The sequence below is a fragment of the Balaenoptera ricei genome, chromosome 20, assembly GCF_028023285.1.
Source record: "Balaenoptera ricei isolate mBalRic1 chromosome 20, mBalRic1.hap2, whole genome shotgun sequence".
NCBI classification, from domain to species: domain Eukaryota; kingdom Metazoa; phylum Chordata; class Mammalia; order Artiodactyla; family Balaenopteridae; genus Balaenoptera; species Balaenoptera ricei.
The window spans coordinates 19,063,406-19,078,901 of record NC_082658.1 but is presented as its reverse complement, the minus strand read 5'-3'; the positions used below and the strand labels follow the sequence as shown (position 1 = coordinate 19,078,901).

The 15,496-nt window shown below is 56.6% G+C and overlaps 2 protein-coding genes across 8 annotated transcripts; one reads left to right on the top strand and one right to left on the bottom strand.

Moving 5' to 3' along the window:
- Positions 1 to 221: 221 nt before the first annotated feature.
- On the bottom strand, positions 222 to 8,921 carry GRB7 (growth factor receptor bound protein 7). Of its 7 annotated transcripts, none has more exons than XM_059906955.1 (15): positions 8,734 to 8,921; positions 5,033 to 5,179; positions 4,450 to 4,606; positions 4,182 to 4,335; positions 3,842 to 3,998; positions 3,594 to 3,715; positions 3,415 to 3,492; positions 2,972 to 3,109; positions 2,523 to 2,633; positions 2,221 to 2,319; positions 1,841 to 1,921; positions 1,612 to 1,728; positions 1,387 to 1,447; positions 1,165 to 1,252; positions 222 to 1,059 (listed from the first exon to the last, which is right to left on the bottom strand). In XM_059906955.1, exons 3-15 carry the CDS (start codon positions 4,599 to 4,601, stop codon positions 597 to 599), a joined length of 1,821 nt encoding a protein of 606 aa, XP_059762938.1. In that variant the 5' UTR covers positions 4,602 to 4,606; positions 5,033 to 5,179; positions 8,734 to 8,921; the 3' UTR covers positions 222 to 596. The 7 variants fall into 7 exon arrangements, with proteins under 7 accessions (XP_059762938.1, XP_059762939.1, XP_059762936.1 ...); XM_059906956.1 differs by lacking the exon at positions 8,734 to 8,921 and adding an exon at positions 8,465 to 8,686; XM_059906953.1 differs by lacking the exon at positions 5,033 to 5,179 and having other exon boundaries at positions 8,734 to 8,920.
- A 5,041-nt stretch (positions 8,922 to 13,962) lies between these two features.
- Positions 13,963 to 15,329, top strand: MIEN1 (migration and invasion enhancer 1). The gene is made up of 4 exons (XM_059908222.1): positions 13,963 to 14,100; positions 14,204 to 14,301; positions 14,716 to 14,792; positions 14,880 to 15,329. Exons 1-4 carry the CDS (start codon positions 14,012 to 14,014, stop codon positions 14,961 to 14,963), a joined length of 348 nt encoding a protein of 115 aa, XP_059764205.1. The 5' UTR covers positions 13,963 to 14,011; the 3' UTR covers positions 14,964 to 15,329.
- Positions 15,330 to 15,496: the final 167 nt, after the last annotated feature.

The window sequence follows — 15,496 nt, the reverse complement described above, 5'->3', positions numbered from 1 at the left end:
TCATTCATTTAACAAGCAATCCTTGGGCACCCACTATGGGCCAGGCTCCATGCTGGGCACCGGAAGCTCTCAGATGACCAAGAGGACCTCAAGAAACATCCAGGCTTGGCCAGCATGTGGCCTCGATCCATCCGACACATTCTCAGGGCCTTGACTGGTGCCCACCTCTCCTCTCTACTCCACCTAACCGTGCCTTGCCAGACAGAACTCACCCCTGTGAGTACCAAAAAATAATCTTTATTGTCACTAGCATAAAACAGAGATCAACTGGCCTCTCAGTCTGTACAAAGTGTGGAGTGTAAAGACCACCTGGGCTGCCCCCATTTCTCCCATAATGCCCTGCCCCAGAGCAGCGCCATGAAGGGGAGGTGCCCACCCAAGTGCCTTCCCCTTAAGGAGAAGTTAAGGGTGGACCGGGCGGGGAGCACTTTCGGCCTGAGGGAGGCCAGGAGCGGAGTGGGAAACCGGAGTGGGGGAGCCCCCAGCCATTCATGATGACCCTGGCCCCACTTTCTGCCCCCTGTGCGTCCACCCTAGGAGCGGCGGCGGGTGGGCAGCCCGGAGCGCGCTGAGACGCAGGCCTGCCTGTGTGGTGGTCAGAGGGCCACGCGGGGGCAGCGGTGGCGCAGCAAGCAGGGCAGGACGCCGCGGTTCAGCCGGTGGAACTCCACAAGCCGCAGCAGGTCGGGGAAGCGAGTCTGGCCCTCGTCCATGCTGAAGTACAGGCGCCCCTCCGCCTCGCTCTGGCGTGTGGCCACAGGGCGTGGCAGGTCAGGGAGGGGCCCGGGGCCGAGTGAGCTCCCTCCCTGGGCCAGGGCCGAGGTCCTTACAGCCTGAGCAGGGGGAAGGAAAGAGCGGGAGACCCGAGGCACACTGGGGGCCAGGGCGGGGAGGGGGCCTGGTGAGGAGGACGGGTTGCTGGGCGTCCTGCATCTCCACTGCAGCAGGAACCTGGGACTACTCACCGGCAGGATGAGGTAATGTTTGACTTTCTGCACATGGCACAGCGAGAGGACAAAGCCCTGCGGGTTCCGCTGACTCTCTCGGACGAGGAACACGCTGCCAGCAGACAGGGCAATAATTACCCGAGGACACACGGCTGCCACCTTGACCCAGGTCTCTCTTGTCCCCGGCGCTGCTGCCCTGCCCAGCCCTGCCCCTTACCCGTCTACCAGGCCCTGCTGCCCGATGAGCCGCTGGCTCTCCTCGCGGGAAATGCGTCCGTGGAACCAGGGCTGGGTGCGGTGGATGGCTGGGGTGAGGGAAGGCGGAGGGGCGGTCACTCCAGGGCGGGGACCCTCATTCTAACCCCCCCCCCCCACCGTGAGGCGTGCGCAGAGAAGCCATGGCAGTCCCCACCCCTGGGGACGGCGGGCCCTCACCCACCTGCACTGAGGCTCGTGCCCGAGCTCGGGGTGGGCAGGCTGAGACGGTGGTTCGTCTTCTTCTGCAGAGCAGTGGGGGACACGGGGGGTCAGGGCGTGGCTGGGGTATTACCAGCCCCTGAAGAATACAGAGACTCCTTCTGCAGCTGGGGGCCTCCCCTCTCCCCTCGCTTTCCTCTTCCCGCTCCATGGAAACCCACGTGGAGAGCAGGTCCCCAGTACAAACCCTCCAGGCCTGGGCCTCCTCCAGGGCGGCACTCAGAGCTTCCCGGGGGTTCTCGATGACACGCCCGGCGTGGCCAGAGAAGTCCATGGCCACCAGGGTGTTGTCTGAGACACTCCTCTGCAGATTGGACAGGATGGGGGGACGGGTCAAAACAGGACCCAAGTATCCTCGGCACGGGGCCTGGGTGCCTCCCCCATCTCCCCACACTAACACCCCTGGGCACACTCACCAAGGGCGGGGAACCCACACAGGGTGGGCGCAGGTGGCGGCACAGGGCCTGCTGATAATTCTTATACAGCTGCACCCCATACTGGGGGGTGGAGAGAGAAAGAAGGCCGGAGGTCAAGCAGGTGCTGGGAGCTGGGCTGTGGCGCCCACCCCCGACCCAGACCAGAGCTCCCCAAGAGCAGGGCTACATCTCTGCCCCTGGATAAGGGGCTTTCCTGAAGCCAGAGCTGAGACTCCAGCCTTGGACCAAGGATTCTGAGAGAGCAAGGTTGTGATGCCCCCTCATTCTGGAGACTTCCTGAGGGCAGAGCTATAACCCCTCCCTCACGCCAGGGATCCTCAGGGCTGGGCCAGCCCCCCAAGCCAGTGCCAGGACCTCACCTTGAAGAGGCGGAAGGCGGCTAACCAGCAGGTGCGGCTCTGTTCATCCTCACTGCAGAAGATGCGAAGCCCCTTGTGGCCATTTCGAAGCTTGTTTGGCTGCGGGGAGAGGAAACTGGCTGGTCCTATATCTGCCTTTAGGACCAAAGATCGTCTCCCATCTCCCGTCTCCCATCTCCGTGGGGCAGGGCAGGGTGCAGGGAGAGGAGTCTGGGGGTCCCAGAGGGAGCTTAGAAGCCCCAGGTAGGATCCTGGTGCCTGAGCAGCTCCTGCTCTCTCCCAGACCAGGCCAGGCTCTTCACCTTGATACAGAAGCCAAAGTCCGTGGGCATCCCGTAGAGCTTGCGGCCCTGGGTCACCACGTACACGTTGGACTCATTCACATCTGCTACATACTGCAGGTGCCTCGGATCCTGCACAGCACAAGTGAGCAAGACTTGGTAAAGGCAGACCCTATCCCCCATCACTGCCCCCCTAAGCCAGCTGGGGAGAATTCAGGCCCAGAGAGGAGCTGAGAAGTGCCCCAAGTCACACAGCACATAGAAGTAGAGTCAGGACTTGAACTCAGTTCACCTGCCTCTCCCACTGCTAACTCCTGAGGCAGGTAAGCTGGGAGGGAAAGAGGAGCAGCTGTGGGTCTCAGGGCCTAGAGGGTGAAAGGTCCAGGAGTTCCAACAGAGAAAGGGCAGCTCCTAGAAGGACCAGGGATGGGGTATCTGAGGGGCTGGGGCTGTCACCCTCAAGACCTCACCTTGGAGGTGCCCTTGGTGGAGTAATAGAGGCCAGACCGGCGTAGGAAGCAGAAGAAGCGTTTCCAAAGCTTGCGTCCTGACCCCCGTAGCTGCAGGAAGCCTTGGATCTCTGGGAAGCTGCCTGCATTCAAGAAGTTCTGAGGCCAGAGGAGAGCAGGGTGAGAGGCCTAGAGGTGGCCACACACACACACACACACACACACACACACACAGAGGCCTTCCCAGGACCTGCCTTTATGGCAGGAGGTGCTCCACATACATTTATTGTCTTCATTTAACAAAGAAACTGATGCTCAGGCAGAGAAAGTGACTTGTCCACAGTCACTTAGGGCTGCGCTGGGCTTTCCACCCCAAACAGGGAAGGCACAGGCTTAAGGGCCAAGAAGCACTGCGCATTCCTGCAGAGTCATGGATGTGCCGTGAAATGGGGGTGTCCCCTCACCTGGATGAGGTCTTCGTGGGATATGCCCGTGTGTGCGTCCAGACAGCTGGAGACCATCTTTTCTGGGAACAGGGAGTGCTGGGGGAGAAAGGAGCCAGGAGTCAGGGACTGAGGGTCCAGGGTGGGGATCAGGGTGTCCCGGTGCCCAGACCCCCCCCCCCCCACACACACACACTCACTGGGGTGCTCTTGAACAGCTCGTACTTGGCAAAGTTTTTCCGGAAGAGAAAGCGGCTGTCTCCGCCGATGGGCCAGGCAGCCTGCACTTCCGCCACCGACTCGTGGTCCTCCAAGACCCGCTCTAGGGTCAAGGGCAAAGAGCAGGGGTCAGTGGAGACCAACGAGGCCTCCCGGCTGGGCCACCGGCCTAGCCCAAGGTGTGAAGCATTGACTCCCGGGCCAGGCAGCCCCCTGCACCCCAACTCACCCAGTGCTAGCTGGGGGTGGCACTCCACCAGCCCCCAGTTCTCGTCACTCAGGGCATGAGATCGCTGCACCAGCATCTCACACACGTAGCGAGCCGTGGCGCCCGCTGCCACCTCCACTGACCGGCAGGCCCCATCTTCGCTGTATACCTTTATGACCTGTGCCCCAGGAACGGCAGAAGACTCGGGGAAGGGCAAAGGATGGTTCTTTCCCATCCCCCGTCTGCTCTACCCTCAGGGATCCCTGACCAAATCCCCCCACCTCCTCCGAGGCGGCACTATATCCACCCCTGTCCCATAGCACCCCACGTTCCCTGCCTTCTCTTTCCCAGAACAACTCACATGGGGGCAGCTGGTGTCTCGAGGGAGCAGCCCCCTTGCACTGGAGGGCCCCCCAAGAATGGGGGTCTGTGAAGGAGGACTGCAGAGCTCGGGGAAGGGGTTGGGGATGGAGGGTAGAGAGGTTGATCGCAGCTCCTCCTGTCGAAGAAGTTTCCTGGGCGGTGTGGGGGGAAGGAGGGGGGAGTGAGGAGTTGACTGCAAGCTTCTGTGCGTTACCCCGGTGCTGACCACTGCCCCCCGGCCTCCCTCAGCCGTCACCCCATTTTACCTGCTGGTCGGAATGGGCAGAGGCTGGGACCTCTTCACCTCCCCAGACAGAAGAACATCGGGAGGCGGGGGAGTCCCAGGAGCGGTCCCAGGGGCCAGGTACAGGTCTTCTGAGGAGCTGCTGAGATGAGGTGGAGACAGACCCAGCTCCATGACATCTGAGGGAGAAGAGGGGGCTGACACAGCTGCTCTTGTGCCCCTGTCCTAGGGAGAGGGGCCAAGAGGACCCAGACCTCCCGACTTCACCCTGCTGTCAAGGTGACCCCGGAGTGTACACAGCACCTCCTTGCTCCCCCCTAACTGGCATTCCCTGGAGCCTTTGAGGAAGGGTAGATTGTGCCCATTTTACTAAAGGGGACACTGAGTTCCCGAGAAGGAAGCATGGCTGCCCCATCACAGGTGAGCCAGGGAGTGGAGCCCGGCGTCTGGGCTCCAAGTCCAGCGCTCTTCCTTAGGCCCAGGGTGCCCGGGGCAGAGCTGTGAGGCCCCCACCACAAGCCAGGCAACAGCAACAGACTCCACAACCAAAGACGGTCTGGGGCTCAGGGTCTCGGTGTCACCCTTTCTGAACGTGGGGCACTCACTCCTCTGGGCTCTGCCCCAGGTTTTTCCAGTGCTTTGTTGTCAGAGCCTGTTGTGGCAACGCCTGCCCAAGTGCTGAGTGATGCACAGAAGGGGAGAAGGAGGTGCGGAAGGACAGGAACCAGGAGGGCAGGAGGCGGGCTCAGCTGCTGTGGGAGGGAGAAAGCCAGCCTGGGGGCCCTGGCCCTAGCAGCCCCCAAACCTTGTGTGCCTTCCCCAGGCCCCTCCTCCTGCCTAACTTTCTTAAGGCCTCAATGCCTAGCTACTTCCTCTGAGAAGCCTTCCTGGATTTTCCACATTCAGACTGAAGGGCTCCCTCTCCGCACTGTGCTTGGGCCTCTGCGCCAATTACTGTGCACCTGTCTTATCCACCCACCGGTCTGAAGATGCCCGGCCACCCCAGGCAAGGCCAGGATCTTACGCATGTCTTATCCCCCACAGGCACTACACAGGCATCCTGGACGAGTAAGGAGAGAAGAGATGGGGCAAAGAAGCCCACTAGCAGGTAGAGGCATTGCAGGCCCCTCCTCCACAGGAACCAAGACCCTTCTGGCTGGGCTGAGACCTGGGAGGACCTGGGAGGACTCACAGTTCAGGCCCCTGCTTGCTCTCCAGACACTGGGCCAGTGTTGTTAGGTGCCTAAGAAACCTGGGATTGACCTCCCCAGGATGAGGCAGGTCCCCAACCCTTAAGTGAGGGCATGAGGAGATTTTGGGGACAGGTGAGTCAGGGTGGGGTGGGACAGCACTGCCTGGGGCTCTCCATTCAACCTTGACTCATCTGCACAACTTCCTGGCTTAGGAGAAACACAAACAACCCTGCCTCTACCCACCCCCTCCACTCCCGCCCCCAACCTACTGGCCTGGGAGGAATGGGGGAGGGGCCAGGAACAGGATGGGGGAGGAGGAGTATGTGGGGGGGCACCGCTGAGGCTCCTCTGACATCATCTCCTCCTCCCCACCCTTGGCCTAACTCCAACTCCTCCAGCACAGGTGGCACCTGCAATGGGCCCCAGTAGCCACCACCCAGCCCAGGAGCCCCCTCACCCAGGAGGGAGAGAAGAAAGGCCTGGCCTGGATTCAGAAGCCCATCTGGAGTTGAGCTGACCTCTCAGGGGTGCCCCTAGTGCACCCAAAGTAACCCAAAGAAACATGCAGCGCTCCTTCTCCTGTCTGGGGCCCAGCAGACTTTCATTCTGCTGCTGCTGCCCACACTTAGCACCCAGGACTCAGCTGGCCCATGGGGCTCATCCTCATCACCCCTGGGGGATGAGGGTCCTTCTAATTAATACACTCTCCTGGGTGTCCTGGCCAGAAGTGTACTCAGGAGCAGGAGTAGAAAGTCAAGACACACAAGAGGACAGACACAGACAGGCAGACAGGGAAAGGTCAGGAGAGAGAGCCAGGGAGGGTCCTGCCAGGAAGGGGAAGACACCCCCACCATCGAACATCAAGAGACACCAGCACATCAACACTCCACTCGCACCCCTGTCTAACCTCTGGCAGACAGCCCTGGTGACTTCGTTCCGAGGAGGACTAGGGGAGGGGTTGCAGGAGCGACCTCCTCCAGGAAGCCAGAGACCAACAGTGGGGTGGTCTGGGACCCAGAGGACTGGGTCCTCCCCCATCCCAGAGGGAAGAGGAATCTGGGCAGCATTTGGAAGGGAAGAGGGTAGATTTAAGTCAGACTAGAGTCTGGCCTCTGTGGGCAGGAAGGCTGACTCAAGATGGGTTTAGCCTTCAGATCCCTCCACCCTGCTCTCCAGACCCTTCTAAGGCAAGACAGGAATGGGGCAGTCGGGACCAAAGAGAAGAGGGAGCCGGAACGGGGTCCTAGCTGTCCCGCTTGGGCAGCCTCCACCCCCATCGCCAAGAGATCTGAAGCTTTCAAACTGGGGCCCTGGGAAGGTTATATTGAAGAAATCGACCCCCCAAATCAATCTGTCCCCTCATTACTGCGAATCCCAGCTGCGGCTTCCCCAGTAGCCTCTCGTGCCCTGGCGGCTCCGGCCCCACCCTCCTCCCCGTCCTCCAGGCCTTCAGCCTCCTTGTTTACTTCCTGAATCTTGCCCCACCTGGCTGGCCCCGAGGGCGGGTGGCAGGGCCCAGTGTATGAGGCTCGTAGAAAACAAGGCCACCTTCGGTACCTCCCAGGGTGGGGGGAGGGGCTGGAAGCGCCGGGAGGTGGCGGGAAGGCCCCGGCCCGGCCCAGGACCCCACGCCCCGCCCCCATCGGGTTTCAGTGTTGGGGGGAAAAGGCTTTACCCGTGGGGGAGCCCTTAGGGTGAGGGCCCAGGTGAGGAGGCGGGAAACCCCTAGATGACCCGGAGCTGCGGGGAGGGCCCCGGACCCTGAGGCCCCGCCCACTCCCTAACTAGGGAAAAAACGCCCAATGGGAGTCAGGGGGGCAGCTCTTTTAAAGTTTAATTTGGGAAGAATGCTAGAGTGTCTGCGGAGTTAATCATTAAAGGCTGCTAGCCTTCACGGGGGGCCTCCCCAGCAGGATATCAGGGGGAGAGGGGAGAGCAGAGTCCAGGACAGGCAGACCAAGAGGGGGCATTCTTGAGGGGCAGTGGGTTGCAAGGCCTGACAATGGCGGGCAGGTGCATTCTCCATCCCCAACGCGCCAGGGAGACCCAGACTCGGACCGGGTCTTTCCTCAGCCTATTCAGACAGACGAGGCAGCCCTCCCCGCCCCGCACGCACACACACACTCTCCCCAGGCCCCACCGAGCTGCAGATCCCCCAGCATCTAGCCCTCCAGCCTGCCGAGACCACTTCTTTCTGAAGCCAGAAGAGACCACCCCCCGCCCCCCGGGCCTGCCCCACACCCACCTTCCCACCCGAGGGCAGGGCCCTGTGTTCCTGAGTCAGGATACAATCCAGAGAGACGGAGCTCTAGCAATTAAGAGAATCCCTCTCCTTTACTGCCCTCCAAATTGGAGGGTGCCCCGCTGCCCCCGCGGAGACGTCTGTCTTTAATAAAGACTTGGGGGGAACTCAAACTGGGGTCAAGTCAGACGGAGCAAGGGAGAGACCTGGGGCAGCTCCCTCGGTACTCGGACTCCTCTCCTAGCTCTCTTTCTGGGAGTGTGGGGAGGAGCTAGTTTCAGCGGGAAAGCCGCGTCTCCAGGGGGAGAGAATCTGGTATCTTGCTTCCCCGGCCCCATCAGCTGGTTCGTGAGTGTGTTTGGGGTAGGGGAGGTTAGGGAGGGGGAGACGCGGAGAAGGACGAAGGAATAGGCAGAACAGGAAATGAGAATAGGGAAACACCGGGGGTAGATGGTGAGGAGGGGGCGGGATGGGAGACTGGAGAAAAAGAGAAAGCGAGGCCGCTAGAGCAACACAGCAGGAGGCCGAATCTTTTTCCATATTGATCCTGCATCTGCCGGTGCTTCCCGCCCCCAAGATGAAGTGTCCGCTCTGGTCCTTACCTGGACCCTGGGTGTTGGTACACCTGGCTGGGGCCACCGGTTTAGGGAGGGAGACTCCAAGCCCTTAATTACCTGTCCCCCTCCTGTCCCCGCCCTTGGCCTGACATCACTGAGGGGGGAAGGGGAGGGGGAGCCAGGAGGCCGCCCGTCCTGTCCACCTGGGCATCCGGCCAGCCAGCTCCTGGCCCTGAGACTGGCACAGCCTGGGGCCCTGGTGCGGCTGGCGGTGGGAGCAGGTTGTCGTCTGGGACCGATCTCGGTCCCCTTACCTGGAGGAGCCCCAGCAGGACACAGGGTTCGAAGTCCGGCTCTGTCTAGGAACATCAGATACCTGGACTTGATTTCAAATCCGCTCCCTCTTCTCTACAGGTGGTAGGAGGGTGTCCTGACTTTGGACGCAGAAGTGGGGCCAGGCTGAGCTTCTGTTGTCCAGGCTCCTGGCCCAAGGAAACAAATTATCCTGGGCAGGTGGGGGCGGGGCCTGAAGGAGGGGCAGGGGAGGAGGAAGCACAGGAGGAGGGGCGGGGACTCCCTGACACTCTATGCTGGCTGGGATTGTTTTTGTCCTTCTTAGCAGGTGCCAGGGGAGAGACAGTTGAACTGAACAGCCTCGAGAGAGCGAAGATCTAGGATCCTCAGGACCTGGGAGGGAGGGACTGGGGCCTGGAAAGTCAGGGGAAATGTCCCTGCCCACTCTTCCCCATTCCCCTCCCCAAACCTGGTCTGTTCATTGGCCAATTTAGGGGGCCTGTCTGCTGCTCAGGGTCCTACCCCCTGGAGCAAAGGGCACTCTGTGAAAGAGGGAAGCCAGCCAGAGGGAGTCCAGCAACATAGCCTGCCCCTTGACCTCCAGCCACAGTCTGGCCACCAGGCTGCACCCTGGCCCCTCAGAGGCACCCAGCATGTATCTTCCCTTCTAAGCAAGGTCCAGGGTCTCAGCGTCCCCTTCTAAAATCGAAGGGGTTAGGCAAGGTCTCATAGCGGGAGGAGTGATTTGGGGAAAACTCTGGCCAGGTGCCAGGGGACTCCCTTAGCGCTCTCCTTCAGCACTAGGCAAACACAAGGGTGGAGAGAGGGCCTGGAAGGCTGAGATCAAAGGCAGCAGCCGCCTCCCAGCCCAAGTGGGTGACAGTGGGTTAACCAACAATTCATAGGGGTGATAAGAGGTCTGCCCTGGGGGACCAAGAAGGAGTGGCTCCAGGCTCAACTTTCTCCAAACTGGGTTTTCCTTGGAAAAACCAGTACAGGTGGACTAAGCAAAGATGTGGGGGAGGGGGCATGGTCACCCGGGCCACTGGACAGCTTGTGCAAAACACAGTAGACAACCCACTCAATCCTTCCTTCATCCACTCAACTAATATTTGTTAAGTACCTAGTATATGCCAACCCCATGCTTGGCACTGGGGATACAGTGAGCAACAAAACAGACCCCACCCTTATCTTCATGCAGCCCAATCAGGGAGACTGGTGTTAATCAAAGAATCACACAAATAATAAGAAATGACAGGAGAGGGCTTCCCTGGTGGTGCAGTCGTTAAGAATCCGCCTTCCAATGCAGGAGACACGGGTTCGAGCCCTGGTCCGGGAAGATCCCACATGCCGCGGAGCAACTAAGCCCGTGTGCCACAACTACTGAGCCTGCACTCTAGAGCCCGGGAGCCACAACTACTGAGTCTGCGCTCTAGAGCCCACAAGCCACAACTACTGAGCCTGCGTGCCACAACTACTGAGCCTGCGTGCCACAACTACTGAGCCTGTGCTCTAGAGCCCACGAGCCACAACTACTGAAGCCCGTGCGCATAGAGCCCGTGCTCCGCAACAAGAGAAACCACCGCAATGAGAAGCCCACGCATAGCAACAAAGAGTAGCCCCCGCTCGCTGCAACTAGAGAAAGCCGGTGTGCACCAACGAAGACCCAACGCAGCCAAAAATAAATTAATTAATTAACTTAAAAAAAAGAAAGAAAGAAATGACAGGAGACAACTATGCTGGGAGAATGGCTTACCCAGGGAGTTAGGGAAGACTTCTCTGTAGAAGTGACAATTGAGCAGAGGGGAAGTTGTCTGGGGCAGAGTGGAGATTTGGATTGGTGGATGGGAAGTGGCGGGGGTTGGGGGGGGGGGGTGCACCTTTCATGATGATGGAACAAGTGCCAAAGACCTTGACTAAACGGGACAGAGCATGCGGAGGCAGAGTGGAGTGGAGAAGGAAGGAGAGGAGGCCACACAGGTGCAGCTGAGCAGGTGTGGAAAGTGTGGGGAAAGACTTTGTACTCAGCTCTGTTTCTCAAAGCGTGGCCTGTGACCACGGCCTCCAAATCTCCCTAGGCTTGTATAAAAAAACAGATCCCTGGGCCCCTCCCCAACTACTGAATCTCGGTCTCTGGGGCCAAGACCCAGGAATGTGTGGTACTGACAAGCCCTCGGGTGGTTGTTCTGTAAACCGGGTTTAAGAGCCATCCATCCTGTCTGTCCAGACCAGCAGGAACTATGGGCAGAGGCCAGACCCTGCAGGGTCCATCTGGGCTGAAGTAGAGGCACAGAGGAGCAGGCAGATTTATATCTTGGAAAAATCACTCTGGATGTTGAAGGATAGGTTGGAGAGGGAAGCCAGACTCGGAGGGCTGAGGGCTATAGGATTCCATTTATATGACTTTCTGGAGGGGGCAGAATGCTAAGGACAGAAAGCAGATCTGGAGTTGGGGAGGAGGGAGAGGGGTTGACAGCAGAGGAGCTTATGAGGAGGTAATGGAGATGTGTGTATCTCGGTCATGGTGGCGGATGTACAACAGGACTCACAGCACTGTACACTCAAGAGGATGTGTATTACTGTGTATAAATGATACCTGAATTTCTTCAATAAAAAAAGAAACAACAACAAAAAAGAATAGATTTATAGATCAGTAGAACAGAATCAAGAGTCCAAGTAAAACCCCTTACATTTCTGGTCAATTGATTTTTTTTTCCTTAATATCAACTCTTTATTTATTTATTTATTTTTGGCTGTGTTGGGTCTTAGTTGCGGCACGCATGCTCTTCCTTGCGGAGCACGGGCTTCTCTCTAGTTGTGGCGTGCAGGCTCAGTTGCCCTGCAGCATGTGGGATCTTAGTTCCCCGACCAGGGATCGAACCCACGTCCCCTGGTTTGAAAGGCGGATTCTTAACCACGGGACCACCAGGGAAGTCCCTGGTCAATTGATTTTTGACAAAGGTGCCAAGACAATTCAATGGGGAAAAGGGTAGCCTTTTTGATAAATGGTTCAGGGACAACTGAATATCCACATGCCAAAAGATGTATTTAGATCCTTCCTTTATATGATGTACAAATGTTAACTCAAAATAGGCCATAGACCTAAATGTAAGAGCTAAAACTATAAAACTTCTAGAAGAAATTATGCGGGAAAATCTTCCTACCTAGGGTCAGGCAGAGATCTCAGATGCAACAGCAAAAGCACAAATGACAAAAGAAAAAATTGATAAATTATACTTTACCAAAATTTTAAAATTGTGCACTTCAAAAGACACCATTAAGAAAATTAAAAAAAACAACTTGTGGAAGACTGGAGGAAAATAATTGCAAGTCGTATGTTTGATTAGGGACTTTGTATCCAGAATAGAGTTGACCCCTGAACAATACAGGGGTTAGGGGCACCGATGACCCCTGAGCAGTTGAAAATCTGAGTATAACTTTAGAGCCAGCCCTCCCTATCCCGTTTCCATCTACAGATTCAATCAACCTTGGATCAAATCCACATATAAGTGGACCCATGCAGTTCAAACCTGTGTTGTTCAAGGGCCAACTGTATATAAAGAACTCTTAAAAATCAACACTAAAGAGACAAACAATCCTATTAAAAATGAACAAAAAGGGACTTCCCTGGTGGTGCAGTGGTTAAGAATCCGCCTGCCAATGCAGGGGACACGGGTTTGAGCCCTGGTCCGGGAAGATCCCACATGCCGCAGAGCAACAAAGCCAGTGCACCACAACTACTGAGCCTGCGCTCTAGAGCCCGCGAGCCACAACTACTGAAGCCTGCGCGCCTAGAGCTCATGCTCCGCAAAAAGAGAAGCCAACGCACTGAGAAGTCCGCGCACGGCAATGAAGAGTTAAAAGAATGAAATTAGAACACTTCCTAACACCGTACACAAAAATAAACTCAAAATGGATTAAAAACCTAAATGTAAGGCCAGACACTATCAAACTCTTAGAGGAAAACATAGGCAGAACACTCTATGACATAAATCACAGCAAGATCCTTTTTGACCCACCTCCTAGAGAAACGGAAATAAAAACAAAAACAAACAAATGGGACCTAATGAAACTTAAAAGCTTTTGCACAGCAAAGGAAACCATAAAGAAGACAAAAAGACAACCCTCAGAATGGGAGGAAATATTTGCAAACGAAGCAACTGACAAAGGATTAATCTCCAAAATATACAAGGAGCTCATGCAGCTCAATATCAAAAAAACAAACAACCCAATTAAAAAATGGGCAGAAGACCTAAATAGACATTTCTCCAAAGAAGATACACAGATTGCCAACAAACACATGAAAGGATGCTCAACATCACTAATCATTAGAGAAATGCAAATCAAAACCACAATGAGGTATCCCCTCACACCTGTCAGAATGGCCATCATCAAAAAATCTACGAACAATAAATGCTGGAGAGGGTGTGGAGAAAAGGGAACCCTCTTGCACTGTTGGTGGGAATGTAAATTAATACAGCCACTATGGAAAACAGTATGGAGGTTCCTTAAAAAACTAAAAATAGAACTACCATATGACCCAGCAATGCCACTACTGGGCATATACCCTGAGAAAACCATAATTCAAAAAGAGACATGTGGACTTCCCTGGTGGTTAAGAATCCGCCTGCCAATGCAGGAGACACGGGTTCGAGCCCTGGTCAGGGAAGATCCCACGTGCCGCGGAGCAACTAAGCCCGTGTGCCACAGCTACTGAGCCTGCACACCACAACTACTGAAGCCCATGCACCTAGAGCCCGTGCTCCACAACAGGAGAAGCCACCGCAATGAGAAGCCCACGTACCCCAACAAAGAGTAGCCCCCGCTCACCACAACTAGAGAAAGTCCGCGCGCAGCAACGAAGACGCAACGCAGCCAAAATAATTAATTAATTAATTAATTAAAAATAAAATAAAATAAAATGCTATCAGCTAGTGAGAAATGGCAACTACTCCATACCATCACCCAACCCTAGGCCCTGGGTCCGCTTGCCCCACTTTCTCTTCCTTTTTTAAACTGGAAAGCGCTTTGCAGTCTAAGACATGTCATTAGATTAAATAAGACCGTGCAGTCCAGCGGACACTAGGTGCGGGGCAAGTCGGGCGCTGGGAACGCAGGCCAGGAAAGTTGGTCTGGACCCATCCTCCCAGCCCAGCTCTCCAGCTGGTGACAGTGTCAAAACAAAGCAGCAGCAGCCGCCTGAAGGGGGCGCCCGGATGTAACGCGCGGCCCCGCCCCGTCACGTGCCTGCGGCGTCGCGTCACACCCGGAAGCAGCTGCAGTGGGGAGCCGGCAGTAATGAGCGGGGAGACAGGGCCGGCGTCCGTAGCGCCCCCTCCCGGGGAGGTCGAACCGGGCAGTGGGGTCCGCATCGTGGTTGAGTACTGGTGAGGGGCTCCGGCCAGTGGGGGAATCCGGGCCGGAGGAGGGTGCGTCCACCGGAGGTACCGTCCCCGAAACCCAAGCGGACCTCAGGTATCTTCTCCCTAGTGAACCCTGCGGCTTCGAGGCGACCTACCTGGAGCTGGCGAGTGCCGTGAAGGAGCAGTATCCTGGCATCGAGATCGAGTCGCGCCTGGGGGGCACAGGTGAGGCCTCAGAACACCTGCTGAGTCAGTGTTCTAAATCCCAGCTCTACCACTTTCTAGCTCTGGCATTGGCTGTTTTATATAGTGTCCAGCAGTGTCTGGCACATAGTAAAATGTCCATGTAACTTGAGTGAGGGGGGGTTACAGATGAAGCCTGTTGGGATAAACGGGTGAGACTGAAGTGTAGGGTTGGAGGGGAGGGAACCCTCTATTGAGTTACGAAGCCAAGTTCAAAGGAAGGACACACAGGTGATGCCTCCCTATGTTCCTTTGGCTTGACCCAGGGTTAGGAAGCGGATGGGGCCCGTGAAGGACATGAAGGAGGAGCCTGTGTTAAGTCTGAGTGTGGAGGGCCTCCCCTGACTTTTGCCTGTTCTCAGCATACAGTTCATTCATCCGTTTATTTAATACCAGGGGCCTTTGAGATCGAAATCAATGGACAGCTGGTGTTCTCCAAGCTGGAGAATGGAGGCTTTCCTTATGAGAAAGATGTGAGTACTTGCAATGCTGGGAAGACCCCTGGTTCACCCTGACCCTACAGTGAAGGCATCATCCCATTCCACATCTCTGCCCTCTAGCTCATTGAGGCCATCCGAAGAGCCAGTAACGGAGAACCCCTAGAAAAGATCACCAATAGCCGCCCTCCCTGCGTCATCCTGTGACTACACGTGATTCTGGGTTCCTGCTCTCTTCTGGGATCCAAGCCTTGGTCGCCCCTTTGGTTCTGCTGAGGGCTCCCTACTGCCTCTTTCACCGCACTTAGCTCCCTGTAGCTAAGGGACCCTGGCCTCCACTTTGCCCCTTTGGGTACCAGGAGGGTTCTGCGGTCTTAGGGGTGAAAGAGAAGACCCTCTCCATGGACATTTCTACAGCCACCTTATACCCCTTTCCCAGGATCAGTGCCCACAAAAACCTGCTCCCCTCTCCAGCTTAGCCATACCCGTCAGATGCTACCATAGTTCTAATTTATTTTCCACTAACCCCAGGCAATGTCAGCTATTGGCAATAAAGTGGCACTGCAAACACCAGTGCCCACTAGTGTGTGTTTTTATGTCCAGTTTGGGACTGTGGGAAGGGAGGAGAGGGAGACAGAGGCCAGCCCAACCTTTATACCACCAACGTGATCGTCCTGTCTGGGTGGGTTTTTTCTGGATAGCTACTTCTAATTCAACGATTTCCTTGCCAAGGCAAGGAA